The sequence below is a fragment of the Triturus cristatus genome, chromosome 12, assembly GCF_964204655.1.
Source record: "Triturus cristatus chromosome 12, aTriCri1.1, whole genome shotgun sequence".
Classification (NCBI taxonomy): Eukaryota; Metazoa; Chordata; class Amphibia; order Caudata; family Salamandridae; genus Triturus; species Triturus cristatus.
This window is the reverse complement of record NC_140595.1, coordinates 561418410-561439078: the sequence shown is the minus strand read 5'-3', so window position 1 is coordinate 561439078 and position 20669 is coordinate 561418410. Positions and strand designations below refer to the sequence as shown.

At 41.6% G+C, this 20669-nt stretch overlaps 1 protein-coding gene across 4 annotated transcripts in view; it reads right to left on the bottom strand.

The window, feature by feature from the left end:
- Window positions 1-20669, bottom strand: part of RPGRIP1L (RPGRIP1 like) — a 673080-nt gene that overhangs the window by 74913 nt on the left and 577498 nt on the right. For all 4 annotated transcript variants that reach the window (XM_085639033.1, XM_085639032.1, XM_085639035.1 and 1 more), the window contains exon 23: window positions 3234-3420. In XM_085639033.1, the coding sequence (XP_085495159.1) occupies window positions 3234-3420 (187 nt within the window). The remainder of the gene's footprint in view (window positions 1-3233; window positions 3421-20669) is intronic.

The window sequence follows — 20669 nt, the reverse complement described above, 5'->3', positions numbered from 1 at the left end:
TAAGCGGAACGACGTTGCACTTCAGTGGTGTAGTTGGGAAATAGCATGACTCGCACATTCTTGCAGGACAATTGGGTTGGCCTGCCTGGCGACTCTCAGGAGTGTGTTCTTATCCTTGAAGAGGAGTATCTTAGCCCCCATTGGCAGGGGACAACACATGGCACCCGTTGAGTGTGTTCCACAACGTAGAGGGGGAAGTGGCCTGTCAGGGCGACTTGTGAGGAAAACCAGTTCTCAATTAAAGCAGTGGGATCAGCACCCTCCACTCCTTCTAGCAGCCCCACTATTTGGATATGGTTCTGCCGGAAGCACACCTCCGCATCCTACACCCTGCCCTCCAGAAAGTGTACTCGCTCAGCGAAGTCCTGCATTCGTTTCATGATGTCCTAAGTTTGTGGAAGAAGGTTTCAGATGACAATTTCACTCTCTTTTACTCGACCTGCTAATTTCAGCTGAGCGGCATGTAGTGACCCAAGGTTTGCAGCTAGTGTATCAACTTTCCTCTCCAATACTGTTCTGGTCTTTGTTATCACCTGCAGGATCAAGTCTAGTTCTGCCGCTGGTGGCCTGCCCTCCACCTGGTTGTCCGCAGGCATACCAGGCAGTGCGCTGGCCAATTTCGTAGGTAGATTGTTCAGCATTACAGGTGGAGAAAGCACCTGGGATGGCCTTTCTGGCCTGCATCTCCCAACTCGCCTGTTGTGAGCCATTGAGCGCTACCTCTACAGGGTCTCCCTCTTGCCTGTCTTTCATGGGAGAAGTAGAAAAGAAACCTCAGTATAAAAAAAGGGGAAACCCCAGCATAGCTCACAACTATATAGGATCAGCACATTCTAGAAATTAACGTGATGGAGCAGAAGTAGCAGTCTCAGTGGCCGTACTGGGATCTCAATGCCAAAGTGGTAACAATGGGAGTGAGTGCTGCAGCAAAGTTTGCAAAGAGTGCCCCAGTCCACCATGCCTAAAGCAAGTGAGAAGTAAAAAAGCAGAGACCTTCGACAAGGTCTAAGGTGAGTGAAACAAACAATAATGATTCATAGGTCATGCTGGAGAATTGCACTTAGACAGGGGGCTGCCCAATACTGACACTGTAGATTTTGTTTTGGAACAACCTGTTCAAGATTCACAATGTAATGCAATGCTGCACTGCAAACCTTAAACAGAAGTACATCTGGCGTGTAATTTGCACTTAAAAAACAATTCAAAGAAGTAAAAAATAGCTCTTGCATCATGTGTAGTTTGTGTCTGTTTCAGTTTGTCCTCTTGAAAACCACATCAAACACACTTCAATACTTCCTATATAGGTGAACAGATGAGGAAATCCTAACTGTGGGAGGCATGTACAAACAGCATTAATATATTCCTTACGTTTCGAATGTCATAGCTGTATGCCACAAGGAGATGAAAGGGCGGCTAAACACAGTATCTTTTGCATCTAAAAATTCAAGCCCTCCACGTTTTCAAACCGCTTATTGGATTAACTCCGAATTAGAGAAAAAAAGTATTGGAACAAAGCGTTGTTACCATAAACGTATCAAAACCTTGAGTGTCTGGATTGCAACACACTGAGGAAAATGTACATACATATCAAAAACATAAATAAGAGCATAACAAATAGCCCAGAATCAATACACTGACTAGAAAATTTAAGGAAATTGATTTATACACACAAACATATAAAAAAAGCACTGCCACCTTAAGCACACAAGCGGGGATTGGTCGATCTGGGTGGAAGGTTTGATTAGCGACAAAGCCGGACTGGGATCTTAAAACAGCAGTGGCAAAAATGATACATTCAGCTCCCATGCGAAGCCGCGCTAGTGCGCGCTAGAACCAGAGCAGCTCTCTCAAGCAGGTCTCCTGGAGGTCGAAACGGCCTTCAAGTGTCAAAGTGTCAGCCTCCCGGGGGATTATCCGCTTGCCCTGCTGGCCAGTCCGGCCATGATTAGAGACAGATTCACAGGAACTGGAGGAATTGGATATGTGTATTGGAGTGCTAGTACAAGTAGCAACCTGGGGTCGTAATGTGTCATGTGAATAGGTGGGATGGCCGAAATATGAATAATCAACAGTGAGTGTGAAGCTGGGGGGCGGAAGTTGGGGACAGTTATTTTGACTGCTAATATGTATAATCATGTAGAATGGAGAATAGATTATTGATTCTTGAATTTTTGTCGATGTATATCACGAGAACAGCAATAAAACAAAGAGCATTAAAATAATACATAAAGCATGGAAAGGATAATAACAGAGAAGGGGTGAGAACTGCCAGTCTGACCACACACATTGCGTATGAATGCATGTGCTTAGCTCTAAAGGTCCAAGATATTTATATTTAAGGGGTGTTGGTCTATGCCAAATTCATCCTAACATCAGAAAACACAGGCTTAGGCTCTTACTGAAATGCAAGATATGACATATACATCAGACTACAGGAACCCTGCCATGTTACTCAGTACAGCACAGGTGTGCAAAAAACACTCATGCATGTACAAACTGCAGTTCAATAAGTATTCACAACCTTCGATGAGACTTTGGGGTCTGTCTTAATGTTTAGCAAAGGCGAGATTTTAGCAGGAAAGTGGCTGATGCCCTGCCCATCCTATTTAGAATGCACAGACATCAACACACCCACATCAGGGCAAATACGATATCTCCCACTTTTGGGCGGATGTCCCACTTTCTATAAATCCACACATGAGTACCATGGAACATCTGCATATAGCAGTACTAGATTAGGTAGAAGCAGGTAATTAGGAGGAGGAGCCGGGGAAGCTTCTGGAAAGATAAAGTAAACCCAACGGTCGAACCTTTTTGGATATTCAGAAACCTTCCCAAAGCTTTTTATCCTCGCCTATCCACACACATATATTTACTCTAAAAATGACCGCTGTAAATGTGTACTTGGGATGAAACAAGTAACCTAACACAGCCACATTTCATGTTTGCATTTGTGAATTCCCAGAGAACTGAAAATCTTTTCAATTTGGAGCCATACGTGTACAAGTCATTCATTTTTAACTTTCTCAAAAATAACTTTGAATCTACCTCAATTATTCCAGGTTATGGAAGACTATTGTGTGGCCAAATGCGTAAAACATCTTAGGATGCAAAAAATGGACCCTTTAGCAAGTGTTTTTTTCATGCCTCGTAGCATCACATATTTTTGTTTATATTCCCTGCTCAGAAGTTATAATTACAATAGTGAAAATGCTATGCCAGATTAAGCCTACCATTGCTGTGGTTGTAGTGAATCCACTGTCCGCCTTTTGGTTTTGGAAGCGACACCGGTGTTTCCTCGGATGGCAAATTGCAAAACTTGCATTCCACAAACAGCCTTTTTATAGAGTCATCCAGCAAAACATCCGCGTCCTCATTAAAAGTTAAGGCTGTGATTTCAATGCGGATCTTCTCTGATGGCTGCATGAGAAAAGACAAATTCAATTAATGCTGAAAATGCAAACAACAAATAGGTCTCTTCTTCGGGCAACATAGAAATCCAAAAACATAATTTATTGCTTCTGTCCTTGGCTATGAAAAAGAGGTATGGTTTATGCCCTGAGAATTAGCATTAAAATTGTAAAATGGTCAGAACACCAATACACCCAATGCTGCGGCTCTGAAACGTCACTTGCAGATCCTACGCAGTTAGCGGCCAGGAGCCCTGCAACTTATAGTCCAACACTGAAGGACTGAGGGACACTCAGTGAATCATTCCAACACTGAAGTACCAAGGGAGACTCAGTGACCCATTCCAACACTGAAGGACCGAGGGACACTCAGTGACCCATTCCAACACTGAAGGACCGAGGGACACTCAGTGACTCATTCCAACACTGAAGGACCGAGGGACACTCAGTGACCCATTCCAACACTGAAGGACCGAGGGACACTCAGTGACTCATTCCAACACTGAAGGACCGAGGGACACTCAGTGACCCATTCCAACACTGAAGGACACTCAGTGACCCATTCAACACTGAAGGACCGAGGGACACTCAGTGACTCATTCCAACACTGAAGGACCGAGGGACAGTCAGTGATCCATTTCAACACTGAAGGACCGAGGGACACTCAGTGACTCATTCCAACACTGAAGGACTGAGGGACGCTCAGTGACCCATTCCAACACTGAAGGACCGAGGGACACTCAGTGACTCATTCCAACACTGAAGGACAGAGTGACACTCAATGACCCATTCCAACACTGAAGGACCGAGGGACGCTCAGTGACCCATTCCAACACTGAGGGACCGAGTGCCGCCCAGTGACCCATACCAACACTGATGGACCGAGGGACACTCAGTGACCCATTCCAACACTGAAGGACCGAGTGGCACTCACTGACCCATTCCAACACTGAAGGACCGAGGGACACTCACTGACCCATTCCAACACTGAAGGATCGAGTGACGCCCATTGACCCATTTCAACACTGAAGGACCGAGGGACACTCAGTGACCCATTCCAACACTGAAGGACCGAGGGACACTCAGTGACCCATTCCAACAATGAAGGACCGAGGGACGCTCAGTGACCCATTCCAACACTGAAGGACCGAGTGACACTCACTGACCCATACCAACACTGAAGGACCGAGGGACGCTCAATGACCCATTCCAACACTGAAGGACCGAGTGAAGCCCAGTGACCCATACCAACACTGAAGGACCGAGGGACACTCAGTGACCCATTCCAACACTGAAGGACCGAGTGACACTCACTGACCCATTCCAACACTTAAGGACCGAGGGACACTCAGTGACCCATTCCAACACTAAAGGACCAAGGGACACTCAGTGACCCATTCCAAGATTGAAGGACCGAGGGACACTCAGTGACCCATTCCAATACTGAAGGACCGAGGGACACTCAGTGACCCATTCCAACATTGAAGGACCGAGGGACACTCACTGACCCATTCCAACACTGAAGGACCGAGGGACACTCACTGACCCAAAACACAAAGACCTGCTTAATGAGGAGGTACAGTATACACTGCTGCAATAATCGAGCAGGTCTTCATCGTAATCATGATGGAGTAGTCCTTCATTCACTGATTTCATTATATTTAAGGCATTTGCTATAGTGCATACTTGGCTCCTACAAGCAGTTGAGCCCTTTACAGAGACATATAATTACACCAAACGTGCCCTTGATAACGTATACCTTTTTTCCTGCATGGTGTTGTAATATGATTGCTGAAAACATACATTCATATTTTGTTCCACCCCAACCCACAGTCCATTACGGTAAATTAAAAAGCGGTCTCTACATTTTATTTAATCTTGTTAAATGTGTGTGTGGTTTTTTTTTAAAGAAAAAAAAATAGAATCATGGTTGCCTCCAAGAGGTTGGCAGCTTTGCCGCTACTCCCCGGTAGCTCTATTTCTTTCAGATCGAATATTTTTTTCTAAGTGCTACTAAACGTTTAGTCTTTATGCGGACGGTTCAAAACCTACTAAAACAAGCGATAAAATGGAGTTCACTGCAAAGGCCCTATGCGGAGGTTAGGTGGTGACCTTTTGGTTGCTAGTTGGCGACTGTAGGTGTTAAAGTGGTTTAAATGGCAGAATAACCACATAATACCGTCACAGACAGAGCTGCATTGTGATGAATAATTTACCTTTCTTGCTGCATAATACTGTTGACCCTGATGCATAATTCGGGTCTCTTGCCACATAATTTCAGTGGCTCTAGATAACACTACTACTTGCGTACCAAATTATCACTTCCGCTCTTAGAATCGTTCCCATCTCTTAATAAAATTCAGTATTTCGTCCCTGTACTCAGCCTGCCTCCCATGCCCCTACATTTATGTGTAACTGATCTTGTCTGTTTTCGGTAAGCTGTAGTGTACATCTGTCTACTTGTTTTTTTGTTTTTTTTACATGGATAGAGGGCTCCAACTCCCTTTAGAGGTCAGTTTGCGCAATGCAAAATCAAACACTAGCTGTATGACATAATAAATCTCCTTAACCAAACATTACTAACACAATTTTCAAATTATGATTTTCATATTCTCATGTGCCTTTGGAGACAGGGACAGCTATGACGGCCCTCTTCATACCACTATGAAATAGCACTTCAAATTAAACCTTCAAAAGGCGAAATATATTTTCACAAACTAAATAATGCACAAACTATAACTTCTCTGGTTATTTTATTATAGAGAACCTTACAGTTGCAAACTTTTCTCTCCAAAGAAAAGCAGGTAAGTTATAAAAATAAAGAACGCAAAAGTCTATTATTGTTAAAATGTACAATTCTGTGAAAAGAATAATGTTCATTGCTGTCAAGTACCTTTTAATATTTGATGAAGTAATTTCCCCCCCTCTTTTAAGGAGACCTTTTCTTTTATTATGCATCCTGAGATGCTTTAACTAAAAACTAAAATCTGAATATTTCAATAAGCCGTTTTATTATTCAGGAGATTCATGGAAATTTGGCCGGAATGACAGCGAAAATTTCACACCATCATGTCTCGGCTAATACAGGTACACGACTTCAGATGGCAATATTACTGGGATTAGCATAGCTTGATGAAATATTTAAAAGAATTCTTTTCTAAAACCCAATAAATCAAATGACTGCCAAATGTCATTAATGTGACAATCCTGGACTTGAATGTGCTTTTCATATTCAAATTTGAAAAGAAAGATATGAAAGCCTGTAAAGGTTACTTGGCTTCAACTCATACCCTAAGCAATCAAACTGCACGACCAGGGAGAACTGTCTCTTTTGTCTAGTTTTTAACCAAGATTTATCCTCCTGCCTCATCATGGTGAAACATTAACAACCATATTTTAAGCCTATGTCCATTTTTATGTGATATTTAAACATTTTTTTATCGAACATTTATACACCACAGTTTGCATGATCCATCTTTTGTCATCTGCATTTATTACAATTCATTTCCCAAGTCACAGTTTTCATCTACCAGAAATACCACTCACAAGAAAATATATACTGCATGCTCTGACCATTGCTTCAGACCCACTGTTCACCAACCCCAATCAACAGCGGTTTTACAGCATGAGACAAAAAAAAGACAATGCATCTTAAGTACACTCAAACTACTCGCAGAATAAATCAATCATTGCAGTGTTCTAAGCAAACATCATTTAGAAGCCTCTGTATAAATTAGAAATTATTTAAAGTAATTAAAGTCATATCAAAATGGATGCAACGTTTTAAAGTGTACATAGTGCAAATACATTCACTGAATAATGGAAATTACATAGACGCTCCATGCAAATACGATTTTTTTAGTACAAGTAAACCCTCCTAAAAGAAAACTAACTCCAATGAGGAAAAACACATTAAATGCAAGGATGCATCTACGACAAGGTAAGGAACACCTCCATTTCCAAGTGGTTATTAGATTTATTTAAAAAGACTGGTATAATGTATTTAGACTAGTTTCCTTTTGTCCGCAATGTCAAACTGGTGAATGCATTGTATGCTTTGCATATATTAAGTACAATTGGAGTGAGAATAAGATCGGCTGCAACTGGAATAAATGGTTACACTTTTGACTGCATAAATAAACCTCAACAGAACAGGATTCTAATTAACAAAAAACCCTTGTTATAAAGAAACACGTGACCCGCTATATATAACTGACTATTGAAAGACAACATCTATTGCATATTTGTGTGTAGAATTTACTTACAGTTATTAGTACAACTCCGAAAGGCGAGAAAGCACACTGCAAACAGAAGAAGAAATGTACAAAGAATGTGCGAAGTTATCCTATAAAAGGTAATAAAAAGGTGAAAAGGGGGAACATTATAGAAATGTGGTGAAGAATGGTGTATAGTGGGAGAGGAAACAATGACCGGACTGGGGTACAGCTTTAGAAAAGAGTAAATGTCAGACTATTCTTGGTAGCCGCACACAAATTTAGTCAGTGAGGTATTCAGGAATTTGTTGCTGAATACCACTGAAGGTAATGTAGACCATTTCAAATGTAATCCAGGCTTTGATATGGGATTGAAGAGACACAAGACTGGAATAATGTGATCATATTTTTCTGTGCTTGAAATCAAATTAGCAGATGCAAGCAGAACAACGTTGATGGTATCAGTATGAATGGCATGTGAAAATATCACTCAAATCATTTCTTGAAATGATGCAGGCCTAAACCAATGGAAGCGCTAATGTTGAGCCCGCTGCAGGAGTGGTGCCGGCTTGCGTTTGCCTTCCCTTCTGTTTCCTGTTCCAGCCCTGCGTACAGCAATGTTAAAGGAATTCTGGCTGTTGTGATGCTGCTGGAGTCGCTGAGGTTGTTTGCAGGCCCAGTAGCCATGGTGTGATGATACAGTCTGTGATCAACAACTGAGCTGGAACAGACGGGAGTCTGGAGTATTTGAGGAAACTGGAGCTGCTAACATCTGAAGCATCACAGTGGGCTCTGGTGTGTGGATCCATGTGGTATGGCATGGAGGTTGAATCCCTATTGCTAGAAGTGCGGTTGCCTATTCTACAACCAGTAAAATAACAGTTCTTTCTCAATGTTGCCTGTCCTTATCCTCTTTGTTCTATCATGCAGTGTTAGTGCAAAGAGAGGGTCCCTGACCAGTAGTTTCTGATGGATCCAGAGAGAAGAAGGGAGGTTGATTCTTCTGCCATTATAATCTGGCTTTTAATGGCCTGAACCATCCGTAGATTTTTAATCTGCTGATTCAATGCTGCCTGTAGACTGGCTAAAATATCTTCGTATCCTTCTGTTGAGGGACATCAATGTAATATTTGGTAGGGATTTTCAACCGCTGCTGCATCTCGCCACCGCCCATTCTCATCATGCATTTGATTCACATGCCTACAACAGTTTTTGATCCTAACATGATATTGTTTTTATTGTTTTATTTTGCCATGTTACCTTATATTTTTTCATCTTATTTCTGTTTATCTTTTTTACTTTGTAATGTTTTTATAATTCACTTTACCATCTCGTTGAAGATCTTTAAAAGCATTTTGTCGTAAAGCAGTGGCTAGAATATGGAGGTAATAATATCACAAAAGGAGAGGTAGAGGGTAGGCTGCCGTACGGAGGTACTTCAAAAGCTAACTCAACAAGAGAGGAGAGAGAAGACTTGTTCATGCACTCTCAGAAAGTGTTCATCCCTTCAAAAACCTCTTATCAGGTTCATTGAGAAAGCCATCCTTTATGGAAGAGAACACCTCAAACAAGTAATAGTTTCATGCATCACCATAGGTGTCCTCTCCCCACCCTGTTAGGGTAGTACCACCGGGGCGGAGTTAACCTCCTCAAAGACTTGGCGGTAGTAGGGAGTTCTTGAATAAAAGCTACTGGATAGAAGCGGGATCCAGATCAATTAAAAATACCTCGGGGTTCCTTGGCCAGTCACCTTTTATTAATGAGGGGACTAGGTATATCTAAAAACAGTATTAAGCGGGTAAACAGAGGACAATCGCTTTAACCTGTCTCAAATCAGCCAACATGTTTCTGCCCTTGCTATGTCGCCTAACAGGTCCGGAGCATTCATTAGGGCACCAGGATCCCTAAATTCAATAGTTGGACTGAAATAACCCTATTCTTTTGGATTTAAAAATGCTACTTGAAAAACAGGTGAATCATACCACCGGCAAGTAGTGGACATGATTAGGTACCCAGGCATGGTGCCTTTTGACAAATGTGTGACTACAAAGAACACCACCCCCTCCTTGATCCGAAAGTTGCTATGACCTAAAACCTAGGGTTAACTCATTCTGATAGATCAACATTATAGGTATGATTCACCTGTTTTTCAAGTAGTATTTTTAAATCCAAAAGAATAGGGCTATTTCAGTCCAACTATTGAATTTTGGGATCCTATTGTTCTAGGAGGAAGTTTTTGTAAATTTGTTGGACATTTTTAAAGTAAGCTTTGTTGATGATGCAAAGTGCCTTCAGTACGCTCATGTGTCCACTGGAAGCAAGTGGAATACTTTTACAAAGGGATTGGCACAGTTACATTTATCTAGGCTTAGGCATACATTGGCATCTTTACAAAGTACTCTCTGGAGTCATTCCATCAAAGTCTATGACTAGCCTGTGTAGATCACATTGCAATTGTCACAAACGAGGCTCCTTTTCAGTTCAATTCGGTGCTTAGTTTGCAGGAGAGGGAGAATTTTGTGGAGCAAGTAGAGTTGCAAATTCTCCCCTTGACCACGGAACTTTTTTGAGGCTTACATGAGAGATTAACATTGAAGATGAGCTTACAGTATGTTGTGAAATAGTAGACTGTGTGGGTTTGTTCTCTTGGATGAGGATTCCACTTTGCTCCAGTTTAAACAAAGGACATTTCCTATAACCTGATTGCCTGTTGTAATTGCTTCATTACTACGAATTTCAGAATTTTGCAAGGATAAGGTGGGATTGAGAGCAAGAGATAGGTGGCCAATAGGTCTGGTTTGCTGTAGTTTTTTTAAGGTGCGGGGAGACGTTTACTGTTATAATTTGTTCCCCGCACAGAGTCCACTCACTGTCAATGAGGACTTAATCAGAGTGGTAATGTTGCATGACAGAGAACAAAAAGTATGTTTCATGCAAGATACTGGACAAGCTCCACAGGCATTTTTGACAGTTTGACACTGGAGGCTAGTTTGGCTTTCTCATCAGAAAATGGCGTAAATGCAGAATAGAGTTAATAGAGGCAGGATGGTAGACAGGGTGAAGACTTGAGGGTTTTTAAGGACTCAGTTCCAGATCTCTGTGATTTTTTATTAAAAAAACTGCACGGAGTCTTCATATTTTTGTGGTGAAGGACAAGAAATGGGCTTTAAGACATCTTGTTAATAAATTACATAATAGATCATTATAGTTTCTCTAGTTTGGTTAGAAACCTCAGTAATGGGTTCGGTACTTTACAGCCTGGTGTAAGTTAGCCTCAGAATATTTTTTACATGGTTTGTCATTCGAACGTGGATTTTCAGTATTGTTGTACATATGACCAACATTTAGTTTTTAGGATGGATCGCTTTCAAGTGAACTTATTATTGAATGAAGTGAAACTTGTTCGGGAAGGAGGTAGTATTATGGCATATAGACTGCATCTGTGTTTCTGGGCCGTGCTGGTAAAGGTTTCGCCACTTTAGATAGTTAGTCAAATTCTGCTTTATTGAGATTCTCGAGACAACGTAAGCAGTATCAGGCTTTGCAAAATTCAAGTATTTGGTCGAGAACGGTAGTACGAGCTCAGAAGACGAAGAGCAATAAGAAAGTGATCTGATCAAATTTGTGGTTGTATCTGGGTGTTGTCAGTGTCTATGTCATGGGTGCAAATTAAGTTGAGCGTGAGACCTTAATGCATTACCAGGACAGTCTTGAGATTCCATGTTCAGTTTCTATGCATTGCGTTCAAATACCACCTCTCCCTCTCACGCCTACATATTTCTTCATAAATAGCCCATAATTACCATAACATTCCCCAAGATGAGCATCTCGCGGTCTACTCTTTTTTAGTCCTTTGAGTTGCTCATGCGCCCTCCATATTTAGCGCTCTAATCTCAAAAACAAAAGTGACATTCATTTGAGTTTAGAATGATGGGAATTGGGAATGACGGAAAGAAGAAACGGAATAATTTGGGGCTTAGCATCAGTTTGTGATTCTTTATAATATTCAGTTAAAGACTTGACAACATCAGTCCCAAAAAAATCAAAGGTAACCTGTTGGAAATGCCCTTAGCCTCACAGAAAGTAAAAACTCCCTTTGGCCCAGATATGATGGGATCTTTGTACTGTGATCATTCCACAAAAAGCAGAGCCACAGAAAAGCCCACAACATCTACTAAGCCAAGATTAGAGACATGTATTATCCAGACATTGGAAATTTTTAATGCAGAGCCGGAACTATTTAATAACGCGGACTGATAAATTATACTTCGCTAAAGAATTGATGCTACTAAGCAACAAAGTGAATAGGACTAAAATCTCCATTCAAAGGTGTTAAACTATAACACAAATATAACACATAAAAATGATTAAAGGCGCACTCAAGCATACTCCCAAACATTACCAAAGGTGGAATCATTTTTCTGAAAACCATGATACTTTTATAAAGTAGTTTAGATGACTTTCGCTGGATATCCACACAGTTATTTTAGGAAATACACTGTATGAAAACGTTGAGCTGGCTAGAGCTGACAAAACAGCAGTTAAGGAAAATAATCTATAAAATCTACTAACGCATTACTCAGACCTATTAGCATATTGGGCTAAATTTTACATATATAAATATTTAAAAGATTGCCAGGTGAGGCATTTTTTTTGCTTTTTTAAATCTGTTTTTATTTTTCGACAAACGTAATAATTGCTAAGACATCCATTTAAAAATAATGGTATGCAAAAATCTGCTGGCGAGAGAGTCACATCTGGCTTGATCGAAGTGGAGAGAAATCCAACGTGGCACTTAGCAAATCTGCCATTTGTACACGCACGGGGCGCTAGATTTAATGAAGCAACGGGAGGGACGGTAAACAGCCGATTACCGACAACCTCGCCACCTCCACAGTGATCTGCTCCCGCCAGAAATTGCCTTGGGGTACACATTAAAGGCAACAAGTTAGCCAGAAGCAGGACCATTTACGAAAACTGCATTATTACTCACAGTAATTAAATGCATGCCACGCTTCGGGGGAGCAGCAGGTGAGATAGACGCCTGGCTTGTTTCTTTTATCGAGAATCCCACATAGAATATGTAAATTCCCAGGCCGAATGTCTACGCTGACGACCCGAAACAGGGCTTTTAATCAATGTATTATACATCAAATTGATAATGTTAACTCCTGATTATTCAAAGGTATGAAAAATTCATGGCGAACTGTCCAAAGTTTTACATTTTGCCTGACTCTTTTTTTTCTCTCCATTAATTATCATGCCTGGGAGCCCTTTTGTGAGAGCAGCAGCCGTCAGCCTGACTAAACCTGACAGGCTAGCATGGCCCAATTACACTGGCACTGTGTGCCACTTTGATGTAGTGGAAGCGAAGAGAGATGGGGGCAAACTGGATGGTGCATTATGTTAATGACTTGATTTAATCCAGCCGCTAAACTTTATGTAGACAGTTAAGAAAAATGCTCACACTAATTACGACATTTTCGAGGAGAGAGGAGGGGACAAGTATTTCATTCTGACAAAGTGATGCTCATAAATGTTGTACATGAAATGAGACAAAATGAAGTAATCTGCGATTAATTATACATCACATGCATATGTAAAGGGCGAACAAGAAGCAGGCAGCACAGTTAATCATCTGTTGTGGTGTATTTTTTGTGATCAACAACATCACCAAAGAGGTAACCAGAATCTGATCAGGGTTCTTATATTAAAGCGCTATAACTGGTACTTTGTCGTTTTAATTGTGAATTGAATTCAAGGATTAACCTGGGCACAGCAGGGCTGGGAGCGGCAACATCTGTGTAAAACTATTAGTAATCTCAAACGATGACGATGTAAGGGGCAAAGATGACATTCATCATCAGTTCCTCCAACTCAACCATCATCTCAGAGGCCTTTGCTCCCACCCTTGTATGTAGCCATTGGCAAGAGGTTTGTAGCTGTAGGCGGATGGGGTGGGGTGGGGGGGGGGCGTAGAGGTTCTCAGTAAGTACCAGCATTGGCGACTAATTCGATACAGAGACTTTCTTGGTGACGTATGGGAAGCAGCAATGCAGCACATGGCTTGGGAGGTACTATATGCTACTTTTATATGGATTTCTACGTCTTTATTGAGTCTGATACTTTCTCCTCCGACATGACAATCTGGAGGAGATACATCGATGATGCATTCATGATCTGGGCAGCCAGACTGTTTAAAGAGAAGTTTTCCTGATATTTGGTTCACCATATTCTTTGACAATTAGAGTATATAAGCATTTTGGACCCCAAATGTGCCAACAACAAATTATTCACACAAGCCACTACTTGCGTAGCCTTTGGGACAATCTGCCAATTAGACAGTTCCTGAGGCTGCATTGTGACTTCTCACATAAAAATGACTACTTTCATGATCTGAACCTTCTAATACAGGAATTTTTAGACAGAAGCTACAGAAAGCAACTCTTGACTACAACAAGTAAGCAAATTTGGTTAACCTGTGGGAATCCTTTTTACAAATTCCCTGGAAAAGCATGCTATGGGCAGGGTGACCTATGTGACTCAATTTAATCCCATCACCAATATCCTCAAGAACCCCTGGTGGGTTTGCCTCAGACGGGGGAGGCCCGCCCCTCACATACCGCCAATTGCAGGGTTGGAACGATGCAGGGGTCTAGACAGTGGGAGACTGTTATAGAGATGGGGAGTTGCTACCACTCACATACTTCTTGGAATATCACAAGTTGCCTCATGGGCAGTTCTTGAATTACCATAGAATTAGGGGCGCCCTAGCGGAGCTTTGAGGAAGAGAAATGGTTGAACCGGGTACACACCCGGTCATGCACACAATGGTAACATTGAGCTCGGCCGGACACCTAGTGAAATGGCTCTACCAGGCTATTATAGAGCTCTTGAGTCGTCCTCTACATCGGCTAAGGGAGCGATGGGAGGAGATGCTTGTCAAACAGCTCATCGATGAAGAATGGGAAGGAACCTTGGGAGGCCCAAAAAGGTGTCCCGAAATGCAGCCTTGAAATATTTGCAATTTAACTGGTTACATAGAACTTATCTCACACCACACCGGTTGAATGTAGTTTTTGGGGGTACCGACCGGGCATGTCCACGCTGCACTCTTGGTGATGCGGACTTTGACCACATGGTCTGGTCCTGCTCGAGGCTCCGTGACTACTGGACAAAAGTGGTGGTGCTGATAAACAAAGTAATGTCACTGGATATGGTATGCACACCCTAGATTGTCTCCTGGGAATATACTCGAGGCCTAAAGCCAAACAGCTGCGGTTCTGGTTTGTAGACTTAGCCTTGCTCTTGGCTAGACGGCGTATAGCACTTGGGTGGAAAGCGAAGCAGGCACCATTACTGACCAAATGGGAGGATGATTTGACATGTTGGGCAAGAGCGGAGGAACGGGCTCTGCTCAAAGAAGATAGAGTGACTAAACAACGCAAACCGCTTGCAGAACCCTGGGCTGACTTAGTGAAAGCTTGGGATAAGCGTCATGCACCATTACAGACTTCTGATACATTGCTGACTGATTCGGACACTTAGAACTAGACATACTCCTGTCTTGGCCTGTGAGACACCCTAACCTAGACGTGAGTATTTATGACACTTTAGAGCTTAAGTAAAGGTTGATTTCCACTGTGTTAGTCTAGCATGGGAGGTAGGTTTGTAGCCCTCTGCCGCCTGGATCTCCCTTATTGCCCCACAGATGTCAGCAGCCCAAGTAAAATAAATCATACATAGTGCACTGATTACGACCCCTGGTAGTTGGTTTTAATGTTTTGTTTATAAAAACAGGAAGAGACACAAAGCATACACTCTTGTGTTTCATTATTTATTTGCTGGATTACTTTGGCGCTAGTTATTCTCCACAATCAGACTGTATTTGATGTTTTAACCATTCTTTCTTTTGTAATGTGGTTGAGGCGATTGTGTTAACATGGTCATTACAAGATGTTATGGCGTACCATATAGGCTAACGATTCCCAATGAAGAGACGATCGTTTGACATGTTATCTGTTTTCACTGTACATGATCTTAATCGCCAATCACAAAGATACTTATTGTACAGGTGTACTAAACACATGGCTTTACGTGGCTTGTGGACTGTTTGCTTTGCAAAATAACAAATGCCAATAAAAAAAAGATATTTCACCAATATCCTCAAGAAGATTAATAGGCATCAGAATTCTCTAATCTCCAGAGCTGTACTTTACAAAAGCTAACCATTCGCCTTCAAAATGGGAAAAAGACATCAAGGACTATGTAGTCACAGCAAATGGCCACACAGTACTCATATGCATACAATCTCCAGGCAGCGAGGAATACCATTTACAGCTGGATACAATAAATGCAGTTTATGCAAAAAAAACACTTTCACACACAGGTTTTGCTACATGAGAATGTTTGAGTAACACTTAAGAGTCACACCAATTGTAACACTACAAATTATATCTATGTGATTTGGTGTCCTTGCTCCGAAATATACTTTGGACAGATTACACCAGAGACAAAAAACTGAATTCTACAAGAATGAGTGGAATCTCCACCATTGTTGACCATTACAAACCCACCAACCATAGTGCTGAAGATATCACATGACAAGTTGCCCAACATATGTCGCATCAAACCCATGAAGAGGGGATCTACAAGGAGATCTGCACATAAGAGAAAGCCGATGGATAGACTCTCTCAAGTACGTGATACTTTAACTTAATGAATCTAGCAAGCTGATTCTATTGACCTTATAGCAATTCACTTAACCCTGAGGTGTTAGTTCTGTTCCCCTGACTCAACCTAATCGTTTTTGTAAGATTGTATTTTAATCTCATGTCATCAATGTAGTCTGAAGCCTTCTACACTATATATATGTATATGTTTAGAGGCCTATTCATAAACTGCATTTTATAGTAAGTTTAATAGTATTACAACAGTACTACAAAATGCCTTTCACTAAGCTATGTGCAGAGGTCTCCATCTCTCCTATTTTTCTGTGTGGAGATCTCCGCCCTGACCTTCAGTAGTAAATATGGGAAGGGCAGGGGGAGTGGCTGGAAAATGGGGAGTACTTAGTACCAAAGGGGAGGGGTTTTGGGAGAGGTAAAGAAGGGTTAAAGGAGGGTTAGGGAGGTGTTTAGGAAGGGACATGCACCACCTACAGGAGTAAGCCCATTCCTATTCACAAACTGCACTTCTAAAGTTACTACAGCAAAAAAGTATCCTAAACAGTAGTAAATGCACTCCACTTCAAGTAGTAAATGTACTGCACTTCAGACCTGGAGTACGTTGAGCACCACACATGGCCAACCAATGGTACTGCAACACCATCCAATAAAAAACATAATGGCGGCAGAGACTTAAAATAACATAGTTTAGGAATTGTTAAAATACAATACATTTATTTTGATTTATGCAAAATGTATATAAATGTAAAAAAGTATTATATACAACTAAAAAAATTATTTCATTTTACAATATTTTCGTAAAATGTTACCTCAAAAAGAAATGAAACTATATTTTTTTAATAACTGAATTCATTTAAAATAATTCTACACATAACGTTTAATTATTACTAATACATAGATATAAACATTTCACTTTAAATGGGATTTTTAAAAAATACATCTAGAGAAAAATAATTGTAACTTAATACATTTAATGAAGTTTTAAATTCCAAATGAAGGGCCTGATTACGAGTTTCGCGGTCTTACCGCCAAACTGCTGCCGCAGAAGTCCAAAGAAGACTGCCGCAGTGGCAGTCTCCCGCCCGCCGTATAATGATGTCACCGCTTGGTCAGCTGCAGTGCTTCGTACTGTGGGGGATATTTTTTCATATGTGTCTATGGCGGTGTGTATATTTTGAATGCACAAGTGTTAAATGTACACATATGCATGACACATGTGAAAAAATACCTACTACAAGTACTTTTCCATTGCTGGAGTCCGGACCATATGTGCCCAGTCCAGTCAATGGGTAAATTGGGCAAAACTGACATATCTGGATTTCGGCGCCAACAGGGACGTTTTCGTCGGGGTCAAGATGTTGCTATGAAGAGGGGCTCTGGAAGAAGGGATCCACGTGGGAGACTGAATGGAAGAAAAGCAAATGGGTGAGTATGCACCCCAATACCTTTGACTACGCAGATTAGAAGCAGGCAGTCTTCCTACCATGGTCAGCCCGACTGAAAGCCAACTCGTAATTCCAATGGCGGTGCACTCATCTGTACCGCCCTCCAACAGCTGCTTCTTCCCCACCGCCGTCGCAGCGGTCTAAGAGCGGCTGGCGGTGTTGGAGGGACTCCAGCGGTCTTACCTTCAACAGGCTGCAAACATCGTAGTTCGGTAGGCAGGGAATCCAAAACCGCTTTGATGGTGGTTCCCTTACCACCAAACTCGTAATCAGGCCTTAAGCTAACACTGTTGTAGCATTTCTGCCAAAGTTGGTGTAAGTCTGTTCAGCCACATTGGTCTCTTGATGTGAGAGCAAGGAAAACGTTGGTCCCCCTTCAAGAGACCAATGTTGGTTTAACAACAAAAATAGGAATAATAATAAACCAAGAATGATTTGTACTTACAAAAAGGCCAGTAGGGATGTCAATAAGATAGCATCTAAACACTGGCACTTAATTCAGGCACGTTCAATAAAAGGGACCACCATGGGTCCACATCCCACTATAACCTACAGAAAACCCACTTCACTGAAAGACACTTTGGTCTCAAGTAATTTGAAGGAACCATATCAGATAGGTTGAATAACCCAGTCAGGGTTCTTTAGGTGTACAAAATGCAAAGCATGTAGAAAGTACTACTTGAGATTCTTACACCTTAACTGTTGGCAAGAAAAAGAGGATCTCTAGATACCTTAGCTGTAATTCTAACTATTGTAAGTGTTGAAATGCCCTTGTAATAAGTTGTACATGGGCAATACCATCTTCCTTGTATGCATAAAAGTACGAGAACGCTTACGAGGCATTAGGAAGTCTGATGCCACATATCCCATAACCAGACATTTTAAGCTGTATCACCAATAAAATCCAGATTAATTAATATTCTTTGCCATTGATAGGGTGGAAAAGCATGAGAGAAGAAGTGACGTTGAAAGATCCTTTGAGGAGATTGGAAAGCAGATATGTATTGGATCTCAACACGAAGCAGCCCAAGAGTACAATATTGATGAAGAGTTAGCAATCTTTTTGTAGTTTTATAATCATGCGATCTCTCCTCTCCTGTGAGGTCCAGATCTCCGTTTAGCTGAAAGTTGCACTTTATCTACTCAGATGACTTTTTCCTCCTTGTACTGAACTGACTCCTGGAGTATGGAGTTATGTTTTCCCTTACTTCACTCAGAGGGGCTCAATAATTCCCAATATAAGGATTTTTTCATCCACTTGGGTGTGCAAGTTATGTGAATATGTAAAACAACATATGTTTGATATATGGACGTCAATTATATGTAATGGGAGTGAAGTGGAAACTTGTTGAACATTTAAATACTGCAATTGCCTATTAGAGTTGGTATACTTATGTGTCAGTTGGTAGTTTACACTAAGGTGATTTTTTTTGTTTTACTATTGCACATTATAGCACTGTATGCACTTTAGGAGAGACCCACATGAATTACATTAGTAATATGTTGTTTGGATGATCACAATGGAGGATACCCAATTGGATTTGTTCAGTATGTATATTTCTTGACAACTGATGGAAGCAAAAGGACATTGTGCGGGAGATTGCATCTCATTATATTGATTTAGACTAAAAACCAATCAATTTGTACCATCGAATATGCAATACACATTGCATATGTGGTATCAGGAAGGCTACTTCCATGCCTATAGTTACGAGAGAATACATGTATTAATAAGCAGTTCCACTCAACATTAAAGATACATTTTTAATAACCTTGACTATGTCGAGGTACTTTACCCAATTTTAATTTACATCCAGTTTTTAATCCCCATTTTCAAAATTGGTTTATTGACTCAATTTGGTCATGTTTGTAATGGTAGCAAACGTGATAGTGTATCTCACACTGATGCACAAGTTACTACTTGTGTAACGATATATCTGTAAGAGACATTAGCTAGTGATAGATTCCTTACCTTAGAATATCCACAGGCGTCAGAGTGGATCCGGAAAGTTTTTCGTGAGCAGTACCCCTGCGCGTCGGAAGGTGGCGTCGTGCGGCTCCCCGTCCGTCGCTGGCATCGTAGGCACCAAGATGACATCACAGAGACTACTTAGGCGCCACCCATGCGGGCTGACGACAGTTCTGTACACAACTTTCCACGCCAGGAAAGCAGAGCCATGCAAGAAACTGACCACTGGTGCCATGAAACTAGGGCCCTGAAAGGGATGACCTTAACCCTAGAAATCAGTTCGCAGAACAGGGAGGATGGGTGGGGCGGTAAGGAATCTATCACTAACTAATGTCTCTTACAGATATATCGTTACACAAGTAGTAACTTGCGCATCTGAAAGAGGCACGTTAGTGATAGATTCCTTACCTCTGAATAGATACCCCATCAATACCAACCCCGGTGGTGGGTCTGCGAACAAAGATCACACCAGAAAGTCACAGAGAACAGAACGGCTAAAGAAGCCGTCTCTCCGGACTTGACTGTCAAGGCAATAATGCTTGGTAAAAGTGTGCAGCAAGGCCCACGTAGCTGCCTGACAGATGTCCTGCAAGGGGACGCCGCGTCCCAAGGCAGTAGTGGCTGCCGTTGCCGGGATAGAATGGGCACGCAGACCCACAGGAGGCTCCTTCTTAGCCAACGAGTAACATGCTTTGATGCACAGAACGACCCATCGAGAGATGGACCGTTTGTTCATGGCTCAACCTTTTTTGGCGTCCACGTAGCCAACAATAAGTTGGTCGTCCACCCGGAACTGTTGTGTGCGCTTCAAATAAAACGAGAGCGCACATTTTGGGTCCAGACGGTGGAGCCTCTGTTCCTCTTTTGAAAGATACGGAGACGGAAAGAAGGTAGGCAAAGTGATGGTCTGTCTGATGTGGAAGGGCGTGACAACCTTTGGCAAG